We start from the raw sequence: 20,754 nt of genomic DNA on the forward strand, positions 1-20,754 counted from the left end.
GCTTTAGGCACTGGTGGTGGTGCCCAGAACCAAAAATGTTCTTAGAAGCTATCAACATGAACATTGAGGAGGAATAGGATAGTCACTCAGCATCAGCATAGGCAGTCTTCAAGGGATCTCACATTCATAAAAAAATTAATCGGTTACATCAGCATCAGGTGCTTGGTAGCTGGTGATCCAAGACTGATTCATTTTTATGAAGGTGGGCCGATCAACCGAGTCTGTGGACAGGCACACTCTGTGATTGGTTGCAAAGCCTCCAGCAGCACTGAATGTGCGTTCAGATAGAACGCTGGATGCTGGACAGGCTAGTAGCTCAATTGCATACTGTGCAAGCTCTGGCCAATGATCCATCCTCAAGACCCAGTAACCCAGTGGATTTTCAGTTGCAAAGGTCTCCAAGTCTGATCTTGCCCCAAGGTATTCCTGCACCATGTAAATCAGACGCTGGTGATGGTTGCTGGAACAGATCAGACCTTGCGGCTGCAGACTAAAAAATGTCTGAACGCATCGGTCAGATGGCCACCTTCTCCAACGCTCCTTCTGTGACTGACCGAAGCCTCAGCAACACGTTGTTCTGGAGAACCAGGAAATTGCAACCTCCCAGGCTCTGGAAATGCATTGCACAAACCTTTCTGCAAGGCCTCCTGAAGATGTTTCATCCTCTGCTCCCTCTGCGAAGGCTGGATAAGTTCCGCAACCTTACCCTTGTAACATGGATCAAGAAGGGTTGCCAGCCAGTACTGATCCCTCTCCTTTATACCACGAATCCGAGGGTCCTTTCGCAGGCTTTGCAGGTTTAGGGAGGCCAGGCAGCGTAGGTTTGCTGAGGCATTCAGTCCGGAGTCCTCTGGGTCACTAAGGACGACATGATCTGCAGCCACCTCCTCCCAGCCATGTACAAGTCCATGGGTTTCTGGGGACTGAAAACGATCCCTTGAAGACTGCTGCTGATGCTGAGTGCCAGGCTCCACCTCCATGCTGACACAATACTCCTCCTCTTCTTCCTGTGTGATAGGCAGGCCTGCAGGAATACTGTCTGGATAAAGGGGGCCTTGAGAGGTAAGGAAGTCCTCCTCTTCCTCCCTCTGTTCTGCCTCAAGTGCCCTGTCCATTAGTCCACACAGTGTGTGCTCCAACAGGAAGACAAGAAGGACAGTATCACTGATGCATGTACTGTCACTACTCACCATCCTCATGGCCTCCTCAAATGGTGAGAGGACATTGCATGCATCCTTGATCATTAGCCACTGGCATGGCGAAAAAAAGCCAAGCTCCCCTGACCCTATCCAGGTGCCATACTTGCACAGGTACTCATTAATGGCCCTTTGCTGCGTGTACAGCCACTGCAGCATTGCCAACATTGAGTTCCACAGATGAGGCGGTTCTTGGGCAGGTTGCATTCCTTTTGAAGGTCAGCCAGCCGAGCACTGGCATTATATGACCGGCGGAAGCTCGGGTACCTGCACAAGAACTGCTGCACCACCAAATTAAGGACGTGAGGCAAACAGGGAACATGAGTCAAGTGTCCCTGTCGGAGGGCGGAAAGGAGGTTGGTGCCATTGTCGCAAACCACCATTCCTGCCTGAAGCTGGTGTGGCGTCAAACACCTCTGAACCTGCCCCTGCAGAGCTGCCAGAACCTCTGCCCCAGTGTGGCTCCTGTCCCCTAGGCAGAACAACTCAAGCACTGCATGGTACCTTTTTGCCTGAGTGCTTGCATAGCCCCTTGAACTCCTACGGAGCACTGCTGGTTCCGAGGACAAATCTGCACAGGAAGAGGCCATAGAGGAAGAAGAAGAGGTGGGGGAGGAGTAGAGAGGTGTGGCAGAATCACCACTACAAGCATTTTGGAGGTGTGGTGGCGGAACAAGCTCCAACATTACTGCACCCTGTCCTGCATCCTTCCCAGCTGCCAGCAGGGTTACCCAGTGCACCGTGAAAAAAAAGGTAACATCCTTGTCCATGCCTGCTGGACAATGAGTCAGCGGTAATATGCACCTTACCACTGACCGCCCTGTCCAACCAGGCCAAGACATTGCCTTCCACATGCTGGTAGAGAGCCGGAATGGCCTTCCAAGAAAAAAAATGACGTTTGGGAACCTGCCACTGAGGTACTGCACATTCCACAAATTCTCGAAAGGGGGCATAGTCTACCAGCTGAAAAGGCAGCAGTTGGAGTGCTAGCAATTTAGCCAAACTAGCATTCAGCTGCTGAGCATGTGGATGGCTGGGACCTAATTTTTTTAGACGATTTAGCAACTGGGGTAGGGAAAATCGGATTTAGGTGTACTGCTAGTAGATTGCCCGCAAGTGCTTGGGACACCTAATTCTACACCTTCATTCCTCTCAGTGCAGGTCTCTGAGAGGACTGAAGGTATAGTGGGGTTGGAGATCCCAGCTGATGAGGAGCAAGGAGAGGTCCGCCTTGTTCTTTGGTGTGGGTCTTTTAAGTACTGTTGCCAACGGACTGCATGGGAGCTCGACATATGTCTGGTCAAGCATGTGGTGCCCAAGCGGCTACTGTTTTGGCCATGCTTGATACGCTTCAGACATATGTTGCAAACAGCAAAGATGCGATCTGCTGTACAGGTCTCAAAAAAGCTCACACCAAAGAACTTTTGAAAAAACGCGCGGAGTCAGCTGCGCCCTGCACATGCGGAGCTCTGCGGTGTGATGCAGTCGGTTGGCTGTCCTTAAGCTGGCCCCTGGGGGGCATCCTGCCTCGTTGGCGATGTGCCTCCTCTCTTCTATTAGGCACCCACGTAGAGTCAGTGACCTCATCATCTCCTCCCTCCTCGCCACTGGAGCAAACCTGGCAGTATGCTGCAGCTGGGGGAACATGACTGCCAGTTTCTTGTCCTTCTTGGGCACCCCCCTCTCTGGGCTCACGTTACTGCCTTCATCCTCAACCTGGGTACCATCATCTGAGCCTTCAAAATGCTGCGCATCCTCCTGCAGCATGTACCCGACACTGTGGTCGAACAGTTCGGGGGACTCCTCAGGACATGATGGTGGGGCTAGGGAAGGAGTGACTGATGCCATTGAGCCGATGGAATAGGCCACTTTGGCAGCTGCATTGGCAGCCAAACTTCTCTTAGCCTGGGTGACAGAGGATTGAGGAGGATGAGGACGGCTTTGTGATCCACTCTACCAACTCTTCTGCATGTTGTGGCTCAACACCGCCAGCTGTCGAAAAAAAGGACAAGCGTGCCTCACAGCCACGTGCTGAGGGTGCACCATGTCCACGACCAGCACTGTTGGCTGTAGACACAGAGCCTGCTTTTCCTCTTTTAGTGGCCTGTGAGTGTCTGCCTTTCCTTGGTGGCCTTCCAGACATGCTGTAAAATTGGATTAGCAAAACACCACCTGAAGTTTACTAGAAAAATTTCACCAGGAATGGCCTGCATTCAGGTATAGGCTTGGATAGACTAGAATGCAGTGGATATATATGTAGGAGACTGTATATATATATATATATCTTTATGCACTGCAGATCACTGAATCACCTGCCTGGCCTGCCTGCCTGAAAGTGTCTTTGAATACGTACACCAGGAATGGCCTATAGTCAGGTATAGGCTTGGCTAGACTAGAATGCAGTGGATATATAGGTAGGAGACCAGTGTATATATATTTTATGCACTGCTGATCACTGAATCGCCTGCCTGCCTGAAAGTGTATTTGAAAACGTACACCAGGAATGGCCTGCAGTCAGATATAGGCTTGATTAGACTGGAATGCAGTGGAGATATATATATGTTGAAGACTGTATATATATTTAATGCACTGCAGATCACTAAATCACTTGCCTGCCTGCCTGCCTGCCTGAAAGTGTATTTGAAAAAACATACACCAGCAATGGCCTGCAGTCAGATATAGGCTTGGGTAGACTGGAATGCAGTGGATATATATATTGGATACTGTATATATATATATATATATATATATATATATATATATATATATATATATATATATATATATATATATATATAATTTAATGCACTGCAGATCACTGAATCACTTGCCTGCCTGAACGTGTATTTGAAAACGTAAACCAGCAATGGCCTGCAGTCAGATATAGGCTTGGCTAGACTAGAATGCAGTGGATATATCTATGTAGGAGACTGTGTATATATATGTTATGCATTGCAGATCACTGCATCACCTGCCTGCCTGCCTGAAAGTGTATTTAAAGAACGTACACGTGGAACTACCTTCAGTCAGATATAGGCTTGGCTAGACTAGAATGCAGTGAATATATATGATATATGTAGGAGACAGTATATATATTTTATGCACCGCAGATCACTGAATAACCTGCCTGGCCTGCCTGAAAGTGTATTTGAATACGTACACCAGGAACAGTCTGCAGTGAGATCCAGCTAAACTGGAATATATATATATATATATATATATATATATATATATATATATATATATATATATATATATTAAATACACTGCAGCTAACTGAATCAACTGCCTGCCTGAGATATATTAGAAACAGTACAGCAGGAACGGTCTGCAGTGAGATCTAGCTAACTGAATAAACTGCCTGCTCAAAGTAAATTAAATGTCTCTCTCTCTCTCTCTCTCTCTCTCTCTCTCTCTCGGCCGACGTGCAGGCGGCCTTATATAGAGTGGGGCGTTGACTTAACCCCCTGAGCCATAATTGGCCAAAGGCACCGTGCCTTTGGCCAATTATGGCTCTCTTTGTTGACGGCGCTGTGATTGGCCAAAGCATGTGGGTCATAGTGCATGCTTGGCCAATCATCAGCCAGCAATGCACTGCGATTACGCAGTGCATTATGGAGCGTGATGTGCCTCATGAATTTGTACCCCCCATAATGTTCGATCTTCGTCGAACGATCGAACAGCCGATGTTTGACTCGAACTCAAAGCTCATCCCTAATAAATAAATATATATATATATATATATATATATATATATATATAAAATTATACATTAGACTGACTGTATATATATTAAATACACTGCCACTAACTGAATAACCTGCCTGCTTAATCTAAATCAAGCTATCTCTCTCTCCACAGGCAGCCTTATATAGTGTGGGGCGTGGACTTAGTCCCCCTGAGCCATGATTGGACAAAGGCACCCTGCCTTTGGCCAATTATGGCTCTTTTAGCAGAAGGCGTTGGGATTGGCCAAAGCATGCAGGTCAGGTGCATGTTTTGGCCAATCATCATATAGCAATGCACTGCTATCTCGCAGTGCATTATGGGGCATTCCACGGCACTTGAATTTCCCACGAACACCCCATAATGTTCTCTGTTCTGCGAACGGGCGAACACCCGATGTTCGAGTCGAACTTATGTTTGACCTGAACATCGAGCTCATCACTAACGGTAATACAGCTGGTTCAATGGATGTATTAGAAGAAATATGTTTATTTATTCTTATACCAAGTAAGAGGCTGCTCATATATGCTTCAAGTGACCAGCTCCCGGAATTACCTTACTGAGGTGACACCAGTACATAATATGAGATCCCTGGAAAAAATACACTGGTGATATATCTCTAGAACTTCATGGTGTAACCTATGCAGAATACCACTGTTTACAGCAGATGCCTAGAGGTCCTTGTGTCAGACTGGTACCTTCTTTATTCAGCCATTGTGAGGAATTAGGGGAACACTTTTGTACAAATCTTAAACAAGTGTTCATTCAACCACATCAACCTCATTGCGTTAGCAATTACACGTCTATAAAAGAAACTGATCTCCTTGGCTGATCAGATGGAACAGAATTTATCAGTGCCAGTACCACCTGTGGAGTTGTCCTCTACCATGATTCACAAGGATCTCTCAGTTCAAAGAGGTGGCCTTGAATGCCGCAAATACACTAAGTTTTATATATAACAATAATTGCAGTTGAGATGCACCGAAACTTATTGGTCAAAAATGTTATTTTTGCACGCGATTTTGCCATGATTTTACTGTGCTTATGGTGTGTTTTTAATAGGTCATGTGAAAACTACATTAAAAACATAACACGGGTACGTTATTGAAGCCTTCTTAACACCACAACAGAAAGGCAATGAACCAGTGTGAAAACATACATAGAATTTAAAGGGATGAATTTTTCTTGAGTTTTTCTTGTACTAAAGGTGCTGATAACGCTCATTTATTCAGGTGGCGAGTATTAATTTAAATACATGATATTAATTAAAAAAGTCACCTCTAAATTGCAGACCTGTCCCCCTTCCTGCCCAGGCCATTTTTCAGCTTTTAGCGCTGTCACACTTTGAATGACAATTACGCGGCCATGCTACACTGTAACCATGTGACATTTTTATCATTTTATTCACACAAATAGAGCTTTCTTTTGGTGGTATTTATTAAAAAAAAAAAAAAGAGCAAAAAAAAAAAATAACTGCTTCTGTCAGTAAATTTTGTAAAAAAGTAATTTTTGTCCTTCACTGATGTGCGCTGATGAGGCTGCACTAATGGGCACTGATGAGATGGCACTTATGGACACTGATTAAGTGGCACTAATATGCTGCACTTATGAGCATTGATAGGTGGCACTGATGAATACTGATAGGCGGCACTGATGGGTGGCACTGGTAGGCACTGATAAGTGGCACCGGTGGGCACTAATAGGTTGCACTGGTGGGAACTGATAGGTGGCATGAATAGGCGGCACTGGGCACTGATGGGCATTGATGGGCAGCACTGATAGGCAGCACTGATGGGCACTGAAAGCCAGGAATGACTGGTATCACTAATGGGCACTGAATGGTGGCACTGGTGGGCACTGATTGCTGATACTGGTGGTGCTTTAGTATAATCAGGGCACTGATGATCAGTGCCCTGATTACATGTCTTGTTGTCCCCTGTGAGGATATGCCATTGATTGGCTCTCCTTATCATACACTCTGTCAGTGTGAGGCGATGAGAGCGGATTACCAGCACTTCCTGTATTTATGTCACAGCCGATTACATGGACACAGGACAGAGCCGATCACATGGTTTAAGAGCCGCATCAACTCTCTGAACTTCGCCTGCACTGACCTCGACTTGTCCCCTGACCTCCGCTTCTGTCTGCTCCATTGACTTCTGCTTCACTAATCGGTTCCAGACTCGGCTTGTTTCCTGACCACACTTCTGCCTGTGCCCTGTACCTGATCCATCCTGTCTGTGTATGTCCCAGCCTGCCTGAACCTGCTACTCTCTGTGCTGTCACCAGTACTCACCTAACACCCTGCTGTACTGGCTGACCTACAGTCTGCTGGCAGCAACCATCTCAGCTGCCCATTGTTGCCAGTGCCAGCCTGCCTCAGTCTGCTGCAGTGGCAGCCGTGGTAATTTTTTGGGGGGGCAGTAAACAGTACCACCCCCCCTCCCAGTTAGTCGGGTCTGGTGCATTTATCCCATCTATGGTGGGCAGCGCTTCTCCCGGGCTTCACTGGCGGCTTCCCTTACTCGTCAGCGGCAACGGCTTTCTCTTCCCCTGCTCTCTACGGGCATTGTGGTGACTTCCGTTTTCTCCCTCCTCCTCAGCGGCCAATAGGGATTCTTCTCTTTTCGGCCAATCGGAAAATGGGTCTCAGACCTGCTTCTGATTGGCCGGATTGAGGATCAGTGTTTCAATAGCGAAAATTAATTCGCTGTTGTAACATCTGGGTGGGCTTGTAGCACAATGCTCTGCGCCATGAGCCCACCCTATTTTAAAGCCTATTAGAGCCACTAGCTCTAATCAGGTGCTTAAAAAAAAAAAACTATGCCACTGTAATTCATGTGCCCGTCATCCTGAAAGGGGCTGGATGCATGAATAGGGGGTGGCAGCTGTGAATTAAGCATGGGGGTGGCGGCCATGGATAGAGTGGGCGGCGCTCGGGTGCCCCTAATAGACGGGGCTGTCGCTGATCTGCTGCCTACCAGCTCGCCTGCTTGCTGAAGCTTTCTGATGACTTCAGCTGCCCAGCCGCTAGCAAGACTTACAGGCACTCTTACCACTCTGTACTCCTGCACCTCCTGTATACACCATCAGGGGCCCCTGAGTCAGAGGTGTAAGAGAGGCCTTCCTCATCATGTCAGGCTTTGCTACCAGGTACAAAATATTAAGTCACTATTTTGAGAGGAGAGCCGCCGCCCAGATGATCAGAGAGCCGGGAACATAACAGTTTTCATTTCAATAGCTATGTGTTCCCCACCGCGCGCCTTCACATACAGCCCCTCCTCTTTGTCTGGGAACTTTGATAGACAGATCACCCGTCCAATCCTGGGACAGGTGATCTGTCTATCAAAGTTCCCCTGGACAAGGGGGAGGGGCTGTATTTCACGGCACACAGCGGGGAACACACAGCTATTGAAATGAAAGTGTAGCATGACCGCGCAATTGTCATTCAAAGTGTGACCACGCTGAAAGCTGAAAAATGGCCTAGGCGGAAGGGGAGGGGAAGGAAGGGGGTGAAAGTGCCCTGTAGATAAGTGGTTAATGTTGCCCTTTAAACCACCTTAAAAGACCTACTGCTTTAAGAACTTTTTTTTTTTTTTAAAAAAACCTTGCTTTGTACCTCATGACAATACCCAGATACATTAGTCCTTTTTTTTTTTTTTTTTTTTTTTTTTTTTTAACAAGTTTGCAAATCGACCTTTAAAAGACTAGAAAAAAATTACAATATTCAGCTTTCATATACTTTATTATGGTTCAGGCTCTATATTTGGGCCCTATGTTTGAATTGTTTAATTTTCTCATCCCTAATGCAGAAATAAAGAAATGATTACAAAGCTTTTCTCACTACTGCGGATGAGAATTTGGAAATCAGTAGTACATCAAAAACGAAATCAGTACTTTAATTAATATGTGAAAAATTTAGCTTCTTTATTGGATGATGGTTTTATTTTTCTAGTGTTTGTTTTCTTTTTCTAAAAAAAGAAAAAAAAATTGCGCTTGGTTTAGGAATGTGTAAATGTCCGTACGCCTGTCAGCCAGCACCAATGAGCTTGATGGTACCCACATACAAAATATAATATACATTAAAGTGCAGCGCCGGTCAAATGTCCTAAAAGTCAATATAAATCTGCCAACAAAAGATGGTAAATTGATAGAGATGATATCCCATCACCAGCAAGGGTGGAAAGGAATAGAATGCACTTGTCACCTCCGTGCATAAAGAGGCAATCCTGCTTACCAGAAAACGCTGACTCTTAAATTCTAAAGAGTCAACCGCACGTGTATGGAAAGGCTGGATCGTCCATAAGGCTCCTACTGCAAACTTCTCCAAGTCATGCGAAAACCCAGACTGCCCAATCCATGAGCAAGGAGCTCGGAACAGCAGCGGTGGAAAGGTGCCCAAACCAATCTTCCCTTCAAAAGGATTAAAGAGTATCACAATAGTGTAATATGTTAAAAATAAATATACTTTAATAAAACTTGAATTAGGCAGTCTGGGTTTTCACATGACTTGGAGAAGTCTTTGCAGTAAGAGTCTGATGGACAATTCAGCCTTTTCATACATGCGTGTATATTGATTGGTTTGCTCGAACGTTTTAGTGTCTACAAACTATGGTTTTATATACTGGAATTTTTGTTTATTTTTTTATACTAGTAAATCAGCGACTTATAGCGCAACTGTGATAGTATGGTGGGCAGTCTGACACTAACTGACACTTTGTGGAAGCCAGTGACACTAATACAGTGACAGTACTAAAATTTGCATGGACACTGTACTAATGACACTGGCTGGGAAGGGGTTAACATCTAGGGCAAACAAAGGGTTAATTGTGTGACTAACAGTGCTTGGTTTGTGTACTGTGAGGTGCTTTTACTAAGCGATGTGCTGGTTTTTATTCCCTGCTTTGCAAGGAAACAAAAATCAGCACATCCCCGCTGACAGGACAGAGCTCTGTATTGTTTACATCCACATAGCTCTGTCCTATTATCCTCTTCGCTGATCAGTGGGTTCTGGCCGTCAATCATTGGCCGGCACCCGCTGATAGGCTTGTGCTGTGACTAATCACAGCACAGCTAGTGTGCCAGCAGCTCACGCATGCCCCCTACCTGAAAGTACTGGATCGCGTACTAGATACTTGATTCGGCACTGGAGAGCCAGTCTGCTGCTGTATTCATGTGAGGCGGTTGGCAAGCGGTTAAGAGTGGCAGGGCAAGCGGAAAAAGCAGGAGAGGGATAGCTCATGCTACTTACTCCCTGCGTAAGTGTTTTTTTTTTTTTTTTTTTTTTTTTCTGGAGTATATAGCATGCCTAAGGTCCAAAACTGGTAAAACATAGGCTGTCTAACACAGTTCATGCTATTTGTAAGATATCCCTTACCACAGTAAGATCACATAGTGGTTGCTTTAGGCCCATTTCACACGGGTGTCATTCGTTAAGTCACATATTTTCAAAGAAAAACTGGGGTTCAGCTTTTTCAAAGAAAAAACAAACATCAGTTTACATCCATTTTTACATCGGCCCACCAGCACCCTCAACAACCATGACTTATCCCTGCTGTCAGTGGGGCATTCCCCACTGACAGCAGAATGTAAACAAAAAAGCTGGCATTTTGGTTTTTAAACCGAGTGCAGGTCTCCCCCATGTGCCCTCAACATGGGGGGTTCCTTGGCAAAGCATCCCCCTGGTAAAGCACCATCCCCATATTGATGATAAGGGCCTCTTCCTTACAACACTCGCCTGATAGTTGTGGTGCGAGAGGATGACTTATGGGAATCTGGAAACCCAAATAACAAGAGGGCCCCCAGATCCTGCCCCCCCATGTAAATGAGTATGGGGTACCTAGTACTTCTACTTATTCACCAAGAAAAAAACAAGTAAAATAAACACACAGCATAGTTTTTGACAAGCCCTTTATTAAATAAAAAAAAATCATCAATCATGTTGTCTAGTGACGTAGGTCCACATTAATCACGATGAACAATGGCCTGCACATAAAAAATAAAAAAATAAACACCTGGCGATATCGACCTCTCTGGTCACTGGACATCACCGGGTGACTCCACCACTTTGTGTATTTTAGCGGCAAGTGGAAGCAGAGCTGTCATTCAGCCCCACCCCTGCTGTGAACACCTGGGTGACCCCACCCGTTATGACAGCGCTGCAGTGACTTTGTTTACATCAGAGGTGGGGTCCAATGACAGCTCCGCTTCCCTTTGCTGCTAAAGTAAACAAAGGGTTATGGGGTGTTACCAGTTGACCCCGCTCCCTTGTGAAGTCATTGGCCATATATGAATTGGGGAGTTATCCAGTGACCATCATTCATTGTTATTGACGTGGACCTACATCACCGGGCAACGTGATTGATGATGGATGTACATTGGGGGACTTTGTCAGGGAGGTACCCTTCCCTGGAAAAATACCCCCCTATGTTTAGCAAATGGCCTGCCAGGCTGCATGTTTGGATAAGGGTCTGGTATGGATTTTAGGGGGGCCTAATGACATTTTTTTTTTATTTATCTCTTGTTTACATATAAAAATAAAGAATTACAAAAAAAATAATTTTGCTTCCTCATACTGTGTATTATTACATACATACATACATACATACATACATACATACATACATACATACATATCCTTTAGTAAATGGGCGTTGTTAACAGAATGTTTAACTTACCTAAATTAGGTGGCATTTCTGGGCACAATGTCAACTCTTTTGCATCTGTGAGAAAATAAAAATATTTCTAAAACCCAAAATATTAAATAAATAACTTAGGTAAAAAAATCTGATATTTTCAATGTATTTGCAAAATGGAAAATGATTTTAATGTTCTGCTCGCTTCCAACCCACAGGTTCAAAAGGTTAATTCCTGTAAGTAGATTCGGATTGTAAAATAAGGATTGTGTGCTATCCGAGGTAGGCATTATAAACAGATAATTACCATAGATATTGAAACTATTTTTCTTTTTTTCAGTGCCTTTATGACAGTATACTGTACATATGAACAAGAAATACAAACAAACCATAGAGTACAAATAGAAAAGCTCACCTGGGCAAAAAAGAAACACAGAAGGACAGGAAAACAGTAACACCAAGACCCAACATGCTGGAGACTCAATCTGCTCAAATGTGCAAGGAGGTGTTAGACCCTACTTTAGTAAGCAGGCTCACCGACCTCTATTTCTTCCAACAGCAAACCATACTAAAAATGTTGGTTGCAGGAGATTAAAGCCATACACAACATAACTAATGGAACAGTGGAACTCAGAGACAAACAAAGCAAGGAAAAGAAACCTAGAATCTAAAAACACAATAGATGGTGGGAAAAGTGTGATTAAGAACCAAGGAAGGCAAGGCTGTCACTTTAAAAATGTGAACTTGAGCAATACATTAATAACCCCAGAAGATCAACAGAAAGGGTTCATGGCCTTTCTGGTACATTTACAATTCTAGAACATATGACTGCATCCACAAGAGGCTAAGCCTAGAAGGAACAACCACAGATGATGGCAGTGTAGGGAAAAGGGCAGAAGCGGTATTACTGGTCATGTAGTTCTAAAGACAACGTTTTTTTTTGCTACTTTCTAGGCATCAGCATTGTACCAAGATCTTGGGTATATAAATATGTTGTGAATCACATGTGACTTGTTGTTGTAGGAACCACAGCTGTGACTAAAGCCTTGTAAGCTGAAACATGTCAACTCACTGTACTCCTAATCTGTACGCTGTGGTTTCTACAAAAACAAGATTTTAAGAGCAGCAACTGTGGTGCGGATCAATTTATGGATACATGCTACAGCTGTGAGACTGCATATCGTGCACCCAGGAGCTCTACTGATGCTGGACTGATTGGGTAGCAGCACTAAATACTTCTACTTTACTATTTCTATGCTCCCTTGGTTGATGCATCTATCTCCTTACTGTGTAGAAGATGGTAATTTGAAGCTACTGATGGTCTGCTTGGTCTTTGTCCTTTAGTTCACACACTTTTGGGGTGATTTTGGACCGCTGTTGTTCCCCTTTGATGTGTTGTTTTTTGCCCATTCCACACAGACCTCCAAAGAGGACCTCTTCTTTTCTTCAGAAACAAGTCTACTTTTTTGGTAGGTATCAAAGTTTGTCTGCCTCTCAAACCAAGCCTTTTCTTCTCTACTGTAGTCACTTTGTTCTCTCTACCATCCCTGAAACAGCCATTCCTTCTACTCCAATGGACAATCCTCTTCACTGTTGCAAGTCTCTATGGTTCAAGAATAGTTTTCTGAACCCTATAAATTCTGAGGTCACTGGAACAAAGAGCAGGTACTCTCTATATTTGAACATTAATTTATCTTTGTTCCACTGAACCTCTCTGTTCCATAGAGAATCGGTGTAGGTTCTGTCTACTTCCACTGTAGTGGAATACACAACCACCATGGAGAAACAAGGATTCTGTCTGTAGTGGCGACCGTATCACACCTTTCTGCTAGCAGGAACACAGTCAGTGGAGGGGGGGACATGACAGGGTGTTAAGGCCAGCCTAACAACTAAGGGGTTAAGGTAGTTATTTGTATGTAAGTTTGAGGGGGGCACCCTATTGGCCAGGGGAAGGTGCATGGGGGAGCTAATGAGGTATTAGCTGCAGAAGGGGGGTGGGGCTTTAACAGTGTCTCAAAGAGCTGGGGAAGAACATCCGATGTCCCTGGGGCTTAGTGTTCTCCATCTTCAAACTGCTGATTATGAGCGAGCTGGAACGCTTATTATCCCAGCTTTGGGCTGCGGCCAATGTACATGGCGCAGCGTGGGTGCAGAGCCAAGTCGTGGCTTCCCTGAAAAAGGTCCAGCAGAGTCCTCCCCAGCCGGGACCTGCGCCACCACATGCTCGAAGGTCTAGGCCTCTGGAGCGCTTCAGCCCCGATAGGACCCCTTGGGCTCAGTGCCGCAATGGGAGCCCGCCATCGGACCCTTCAGGCCCCCCTGCTAAGCGCACTCTGGCTTCAGCAAGGGGTGCACCTGGAAGGAATCCCCAGCTCAGGCGGAGCCCACAGGGGATGGGTTCTCCCCGGCATGTGGAGCCAGCCCCATCCTCTGTCATCAGGATTCCAGAGCGGGCGGCTGGCGTGCCTGGCGATGCTCCGGTTGGCACATCAGCCCAGCGTGGGAGTGAAAGTGCTGCGGGCTCCGGCCTGTCTCGTGGTGCGGCCGACAGCTCTTCACAGAAGACGGTGGAGCAGCGTGTGAGGACGGGCACCTCAGCCCAAGGAGGATCCAAGATGGCGGCGCACACCTCCAGGTCACGGGCGGTGGCTGGGAGTCCGGTTCGGGCCGGGGGGCACTTCGATGATGTCAGCAGTGGCGGGAAGACGAGACTGGTGCGGGAGAGGTAGGCCAGCGTGTTGGCTGATCGAAGCTCGCCTTCGGCAGATGGGAGGAGGGGATAGCCTGCAGAGCGGAGGTCGGTGGAACCCGTGGTGCCAGTGGACCAGTCTGAAGCAGAGTACAGCAGCGTGGAGGAAGGGGAGCTGGAAGAGGATGTCGGGGAGGCAGCGAGGGATGTCGGTCTGGCGGCTGGGGGGTCCCCGGCCCCACGCAGCCTGGTGAGTGTGACTCAGCTCTTTTGCCTTTCCTTTCTCCCTCTATGCTGTCTGGGGTCGAGAGGCTCAGGAAGGGTCTAGGGCCCAGGGATCAGATACTGGTGAGTTTGAGGGAGCTTTTTCAAAAATTGGAGGGGGTGCGGTACAGGGGGGGCCACAGGTACGCCGAGGGACATCCCAGGGACACGGGAGGAGTCGGCGCCTGGAACCCCTGCTTCTTACGCGGTTCTGAAGGGACCGGAGGTAACACATAGGTCGAGCAGTGAGGCCATGGCGGAGAAGCCCAAGGAGGACAAGGAGACAGATAAGAGCATGGCTGACTCTGCGAAATGTGCGGTATGTCTGCTTTGAGGTGCCCCTCGGTGCTCACCTCAAGCCAGAGGTACAGGACAAGATTTGGAAAGGGGAGTATGTGGAAATTTTTTTTCTACTCCCTCTTGAAAAATTTAATCTTGATCGCATAAAACCAGAGGAGAGCAAGAAGGAAGATGAGGAGAAGCGGCGTGGCTTCGCTACGATGAAGCTTAGGCAGCGTAAGGCCGTGCGGCCTGCTTTTCGCTGGGACCACAAGGACATCGGGCTTTGGATGAAGTTGATGACCCCGGCCAGAAGTGGGAGCCAGTCCTTTCCAGGGGGGGCTGGCGGTGCCTCCACCTCGGGTTCGTCAGCCGCCAGGAAAAAGGGGCTATGATGGCAATTTAATGACTGCTCCTGTCGATTCGGAGGGTCCTGACGTTTTAAGCATGAGTGTTCCGGGTGTGGAGGCAGACATTCGCTCGCCCGATGTTTGAAGGTGGGAAAAAGTCGGGCGGGGGATGTGTGGAAAAAGGGAAGACTCCGGTGAGGCTGGGAAGGATGTTTCCTTTCCTAAGTAGGTACCTGGATCGGGAGTCTGCACGACTCCTTGGAGAAGGGTTTACGGTGGGTTTTCGTATCCCGTGCTTGTTACCGGGGGTTGCCCGGTGTCCCCCAATTTACAGTCAGCTCTCCAGTTCCCGGAGGTGGTGTCGGAGTAACTTTCAAAGGAAGTTTACCTGGGAAGGACGAGCGGACCTTTTCCCTCTCCTCCGTTTCCAGGACTGGTCGTTTCTCCCCTGGGGGTGGTGCCCAAAAAGGAACCTGGCAAGTATTGTTTAATTCATCATCTTTCCCACTCAAAAGGGGGCTTGGTCGATGATGGTATTGACCCACAGGCCTGTGCAGTCACCTATACATAATTTGACGTGGCAGTAACCTGGGTTCGTAGGTCACTGTTGGCCAAGATGAATGTGGAGATGGCGTTTTGCCTGCTCCCAGTTCATCCAGACAGTGTGCAACTTTTAGGTTGTCTGTGGCAAGGTTCGCATTTTTACGATCGTTGTCTATCGATGGGGTGTTCCATTTCTTGTGCACTGTTCGAGGCATTTAGTTCTTTTGTTGAATGGGTAGTGTGTGATGTATCCAGCTTGAATTCCATCATCCACTACCTGGATGATTTGAAAGAATATGTATATAGTGTAACGCTGAGTGTCTAAATCAAAATTATAACAATAACAATCTGACAATAAGTAAAGGAGTATTGATCCCAAATGGTGATAACTAATGAAATTATAACAATAAAATGAATATGACTGGAAAACAAAACATGTGAATGTATATCAAAATATCATACGTATTGTGAATGAAGTATAAGACCTATGAATGTATTTCAATAAGTCGGAGCAAAAAATAAATAAAGTCCACAGTATTTGTGTGTTTATGAGAAAAACATTGAAAATATCAAAACAACGTGCTGATATCCAAATCGGTTAATGAAGACTGGTATCACTAGTGCAGCAAACCACCACCAATAAAATTGAAGGCTTACCAGATGGTTTGAACTCAAAAGAACATACGTTCTATGAGTCAAACAAACTTGTATTGTCAAACGACAAACAGAATGAAGACTTGGGGATCCTCTACGATTGAATCCTGTACCGTCCAGATATTCCTGAAGTCTCCATCTCCAAAAGAGGGTAGTTTCATACAAGATGGTATCAGATTCTCATCAATAAGGTGAGGATGTTTTGTTGGTGGTGGTTTGCTGCACTAGTGATACCAGTCTTCATTCACAGATTTGGATATCAGAACGTTGCTTTGATATTTTAAATGTTTTTCTCATACACACACTAAACTTTAGACTTTATATATTTTTTATTTTATGCACGGACATATTGAATTACATTCATAGGTCTTATGCCCTGTACACACGGTCGGATTTTCCGATGGAACAAGTGTGATCGGATTGTGTTGTCGGAAATTCCGATCGCAAAAAGTGAAAAGATGGATAACCTAGTAATAACTTACATATACCCCAAGGAGGGAAAAGATGGAACTCTGTGATGGAGTATAGCGTATCTTAACCATGACACCCAGACTGTGGCAGGGGGGTCAATCTATACACAGCCCGCACACGTGCACGCCGACCCCCAACCAGCGTCACACAAGCGCGGTGAGGGGTAGGACGGGGCTCTGACACAGACGGCAAACACCGTCTGTTGGGAACACCCATGTTCCCTACCTAAACCAGCTGGGATGAAAAAACTCATGCCCCACGTCATGACGCCAATCAAGGCGTCAAACGTGGGATAGGGGGTGTGGCGCCGATGCGCCGTGGGCACCCACCCACCCTTGGGGTACATGTAAGTTATTACTAGGTTACCCATCTTTTTGCTAGCCAGTTTTTTCTTTTCACTTGTTTGACCTTTTAGCAATCAGAATTGTCTCTGCAGCTCTTTACATATCTTCACACCAGACCTCACCATGTTTTGGATGTGATTATACTCTTATTTCAATTTTTGTCATCTGCACAGACGTCCGATTTGCAACACCATCGTTAGCTAGATATTAACCCCTCTCCTCCTTTTCGATTTTTTAATTTTTATTTTTTATTTTTTTACCTAGCATGATTGACATACTGATTATGCACTTTTATTTTAGGTAGTTATTACTGGCACATTATCTTGTCTCACCATGAATACCAGCAACTTAGGTTCCTGTGTCCAGGGGTGGCTCTTACACATCCCGCCTGCACGCGACCCCAGAATACCTTAGCTCCCGGGTCATACATTTTTCTGGACCCTGGTTCCATACCCGCTACACCCTATTGTACTGACCACATGTAAGTACTCAGGGTGGGCTTTCTTGCCTTCCCCTAGTATGATCAACTACACTCAGGCTAATTATATTTTACCATATTTTCTAGACGTCCCCATGCTATCGCCCCTGATGAGTGTCCTTCACACGAAATGCGTTAGCATTTCGGGATGCAGACATATGTTTATAGTATACTTATACCTTTACTTCAGAACAATTTTCATTTTTCAATCATAATTTCACTGTCTATACCTTTATCTCCGGTGAAAGTGCTGCTGTAACATCACATGTACACATATGGAATTTTTTGTCTTGTTTGTATAATTCATCAATTGTGACCACTACATGGCACCAAGTGGGTATATATTTGATGTACTCTTGATGTCTGTATTACGTGTGAACATACATATGTGCTTGTAAATACTTTATGAAATGAAATTTTTGCAATGTCTTTTATATATGTGGTCTATGGTATTGATATGATTGTGCATTCTATTACGAACAATAAATATGTCATTTTTATCCAGTCATTTCCACGGTGTCCATGACCTCATTTTAAAGTCCCAATTTTCCTAGTTTTAGTTTTTTCCTTTAAACTTATCCTTTAACCTGCTATTATAAAATCTAGCCAAACAATCTATTGTTTCTGAAATAACCATTCACTAAGGAGATCCTTTTATTCACTCAGTTTGAACATTCACTCTTTAGTGCAAGTCGTCTCCATGGGAGCCCTGAATCACAGACAGCCCCTTGATTAAAAAAACTGCAAGGCTTCATTCCTCCCAAAACTCTTTTGCCGTGTACACACGATCGTGATTTTGGTCGGAAAAAGATATGATGGCTTTTCTGACGGGATTCCGCTCAAGCTTGCCTTGCTTACACACGGTCACACAAAAGTCCACTGAACTTTCGACCGTCAAGAACACGGTGACGTACAACACTACAACGAGCTGAGAAAATGAAGTTTAGTGCTTCCGAGCATGCGTAGAATTGTTTCCGAGCATGCATTGGAATTTTGCGCGTCGGAATTTCTACAGACGATTGCATTTTCAGATAGGAACTTTTTCCGACCGAAAAATTGAGAACATGCTCTCAATCTTTTGCTGGCTGGAATTCAGCCAGCAAAAGTCTGATGGAGCATACACACGGTCGCATTTTCCGACCAAAAGCTCTCATCGGTCTTTTGCTGGCCGAATTTCCGATCGTGTGTACGCGGCATCAGAAGTCCTTTCTGGACTCCAGAACCCAATCCAGGAGTTACCAATCCTGGAAAAACCTGTAAAACCAATTTTTCTCTTTCTTATGGGGCAGTGGACAGTGTTAGTAGGGCAGTAGACAGGGTTATGCCCTGTACACACCGTCGGATTTTCCGACGGAAAATGTGTGATAGGACCTTGTTGTCGGAAATTCCGACCGTGTGTGGGCTCCATCACACATTTTTCCATCAGATTTTCCGACACACAAAGTTTGAGAGCAGGCTATAAAATTTTCCGACAACAAAATACGTTGTCGGAAATTCCGATCGTGTGTACACAAATCCGACACACAAAGTGCCACACATGCTCAGAATAAATAAAGAAATAAGCTATTGGCTACTGCCCCGGTTATAGTCCCGACGTACGTGTTTTACGTCACCGCGTTCAGAATGATCGGATTTTCCGTCAACTTTGTGTGACCGTGTGTATGCAAGACAAGTTTGAGCCAACATCTGTCGGAAAAAATCCTAGGATTTTGTTGTTGGAATATCTGATCAATGTCCGACCGTGTGTACGGGGCATTAGTAGAGCAGTGGATGGTGTCAGTTTTTTTTTTTTTTTTTGTATGTATTTATTTTTTACAATTTTTTTTTTTTTTTTAATTTTTTTTCACAATGCTTTCTGGGGGGGCATTCAACAGTGTTGGTAGGGTGGGGGGGGGGGTTGTCAATAGTTTTTTTATTTGATATTATTTTACAGAATTTTTTTACAATTTTATTATTAATTATGTTGGTGGGCTTTGGTAAGATATCAGAACTAAACAGACCCCTGACATCTCCCCTTTGATACAGACAAAGGAACTGAGGACAGAGATTCCCCAGTCCCTTTTTTCTGTAGCCTCAGCTGCACTGAAAATGAATGATAGCAGCAAACAAATACTCTTGCACACAAGTGTGATGTCCGGGTAATCTAATGTTCAAAGGATAATTTCTCAGGCCTTGCTGCCCTCCAGGATAGGGGTATACTAGCAGTCATAAGAGAAATAAAGAAAAGAGGGCGCACCAGCCTTGTGCATTATCCTCAATAAATTTATTGGTAAAAACAAATTAAAACCTACTCACAAACATGTGAAGAAAAATCGCTTTGTGAAAGCCTTCTAATGATGGCAATTGATCTATGTATCGACTGTCTCCAGATAGTGCCTGAGGCTTTGAGGAAGAAAGTATGCCTTCAAAACGCATCAGCCAGCAGCGGTTCTGATGTCCTCTCTTGCACTCTGTGGAGACCGTCGATACTTAGACCGATTGCTATCATTAGAAGGCTTTCACAAAGCGATTTTTCTTCACATGTTTGTGAGTAGTTTTTAATCAGTTTTTTTTTTTTCAATAAATTTACTGAAAATGAAAGAATAGGAGAAAGAGGCTCCTCTCCATTCATAAACCTGAAGCAGAGTAAACACAGTTTACTCTGCTCAGTTATCAAAGAACACAGGAGCGATCAGTAGCGATCGCCCAAAGTGTCCAATTCAGAAAAGGAAGAGGCCGGTAAATGACATTCACCGGCCCCTTCCTCTGCTTTCCATCTTGACACATCCCCCACAGCTGGCGGGAGAGGAGGGAAGTCCCCTGCAGGGGGATGAGGGGGGTGGAGGAGGAGCACACAGGGGGCCGGAGGAGGACAACACAGGGGAGGGGGCGGAGGAGTAGCACACGGGGGGGCGGAGGAGGACACGGGCTGGAGAAGGAGGACACGGGGGGCAGTCAGGGATGATGGGTGTGGTGAGAGGGACAGTTCAGTTGCAAGCACCGATATATATATATATATATATATATATATATATATATATATATATATATATATATATATATATATATATATATATAATCTTTTCAGCTGACAGCCGCGGGAGGGAGAGGAGGAGAAGTGGCTGTCAGCTGCTTCACTGTACTAT

The 20,754-nt window shown here is 45.4% G+C and overlaps 1 protein-coding gene across 8 annotated transcripts in view; it reads right to left on the minus strand.

Annotated features, from left to right (window-relative positions):
- Positions 1–20,754, minus strand: part of LOC141108094 (beta-1,4-galactosyltransferase 1-like) — a 431,706-nt gene that overhangs the window by 385,857 nt on the left and 25,095 nt on the right. For 7 of the 8 annotated variants that reach the window (XM_073599387.1, XM_073599370.1, XM_073599362.1 and 4 more), the window contains exon 2: positions 11,600–11,644. The exons of the other annotated variant lie outside the window; for it this stretch is intronic. In XM_073599387.1, the coding sequence (XP_073455488.1) occupies positions 11,600–11,644 (45 nt within the window). The remainder of the gene's footprint in view (positions 1–11,599; positions 11,645–20,754) is intronic. 8 annotated transcript variants of the gene reach the window in all.

This window comes from Aquarana catesbeiana, linkage group LG01, assembly GCF_042186555.1.
Source record: "Aquarana catesbeiana isolate 2022-GZ linkage group LG01, ASM4218655v1, whole genome shotgun sequence".
Classification (NCBI taxonomy): domain Eukaryota; kingdom Metazoa; phylum Chordata; class Amphibia; order Anura; family Ranidae; genus Aquarana; species Aquarana catesbeiana.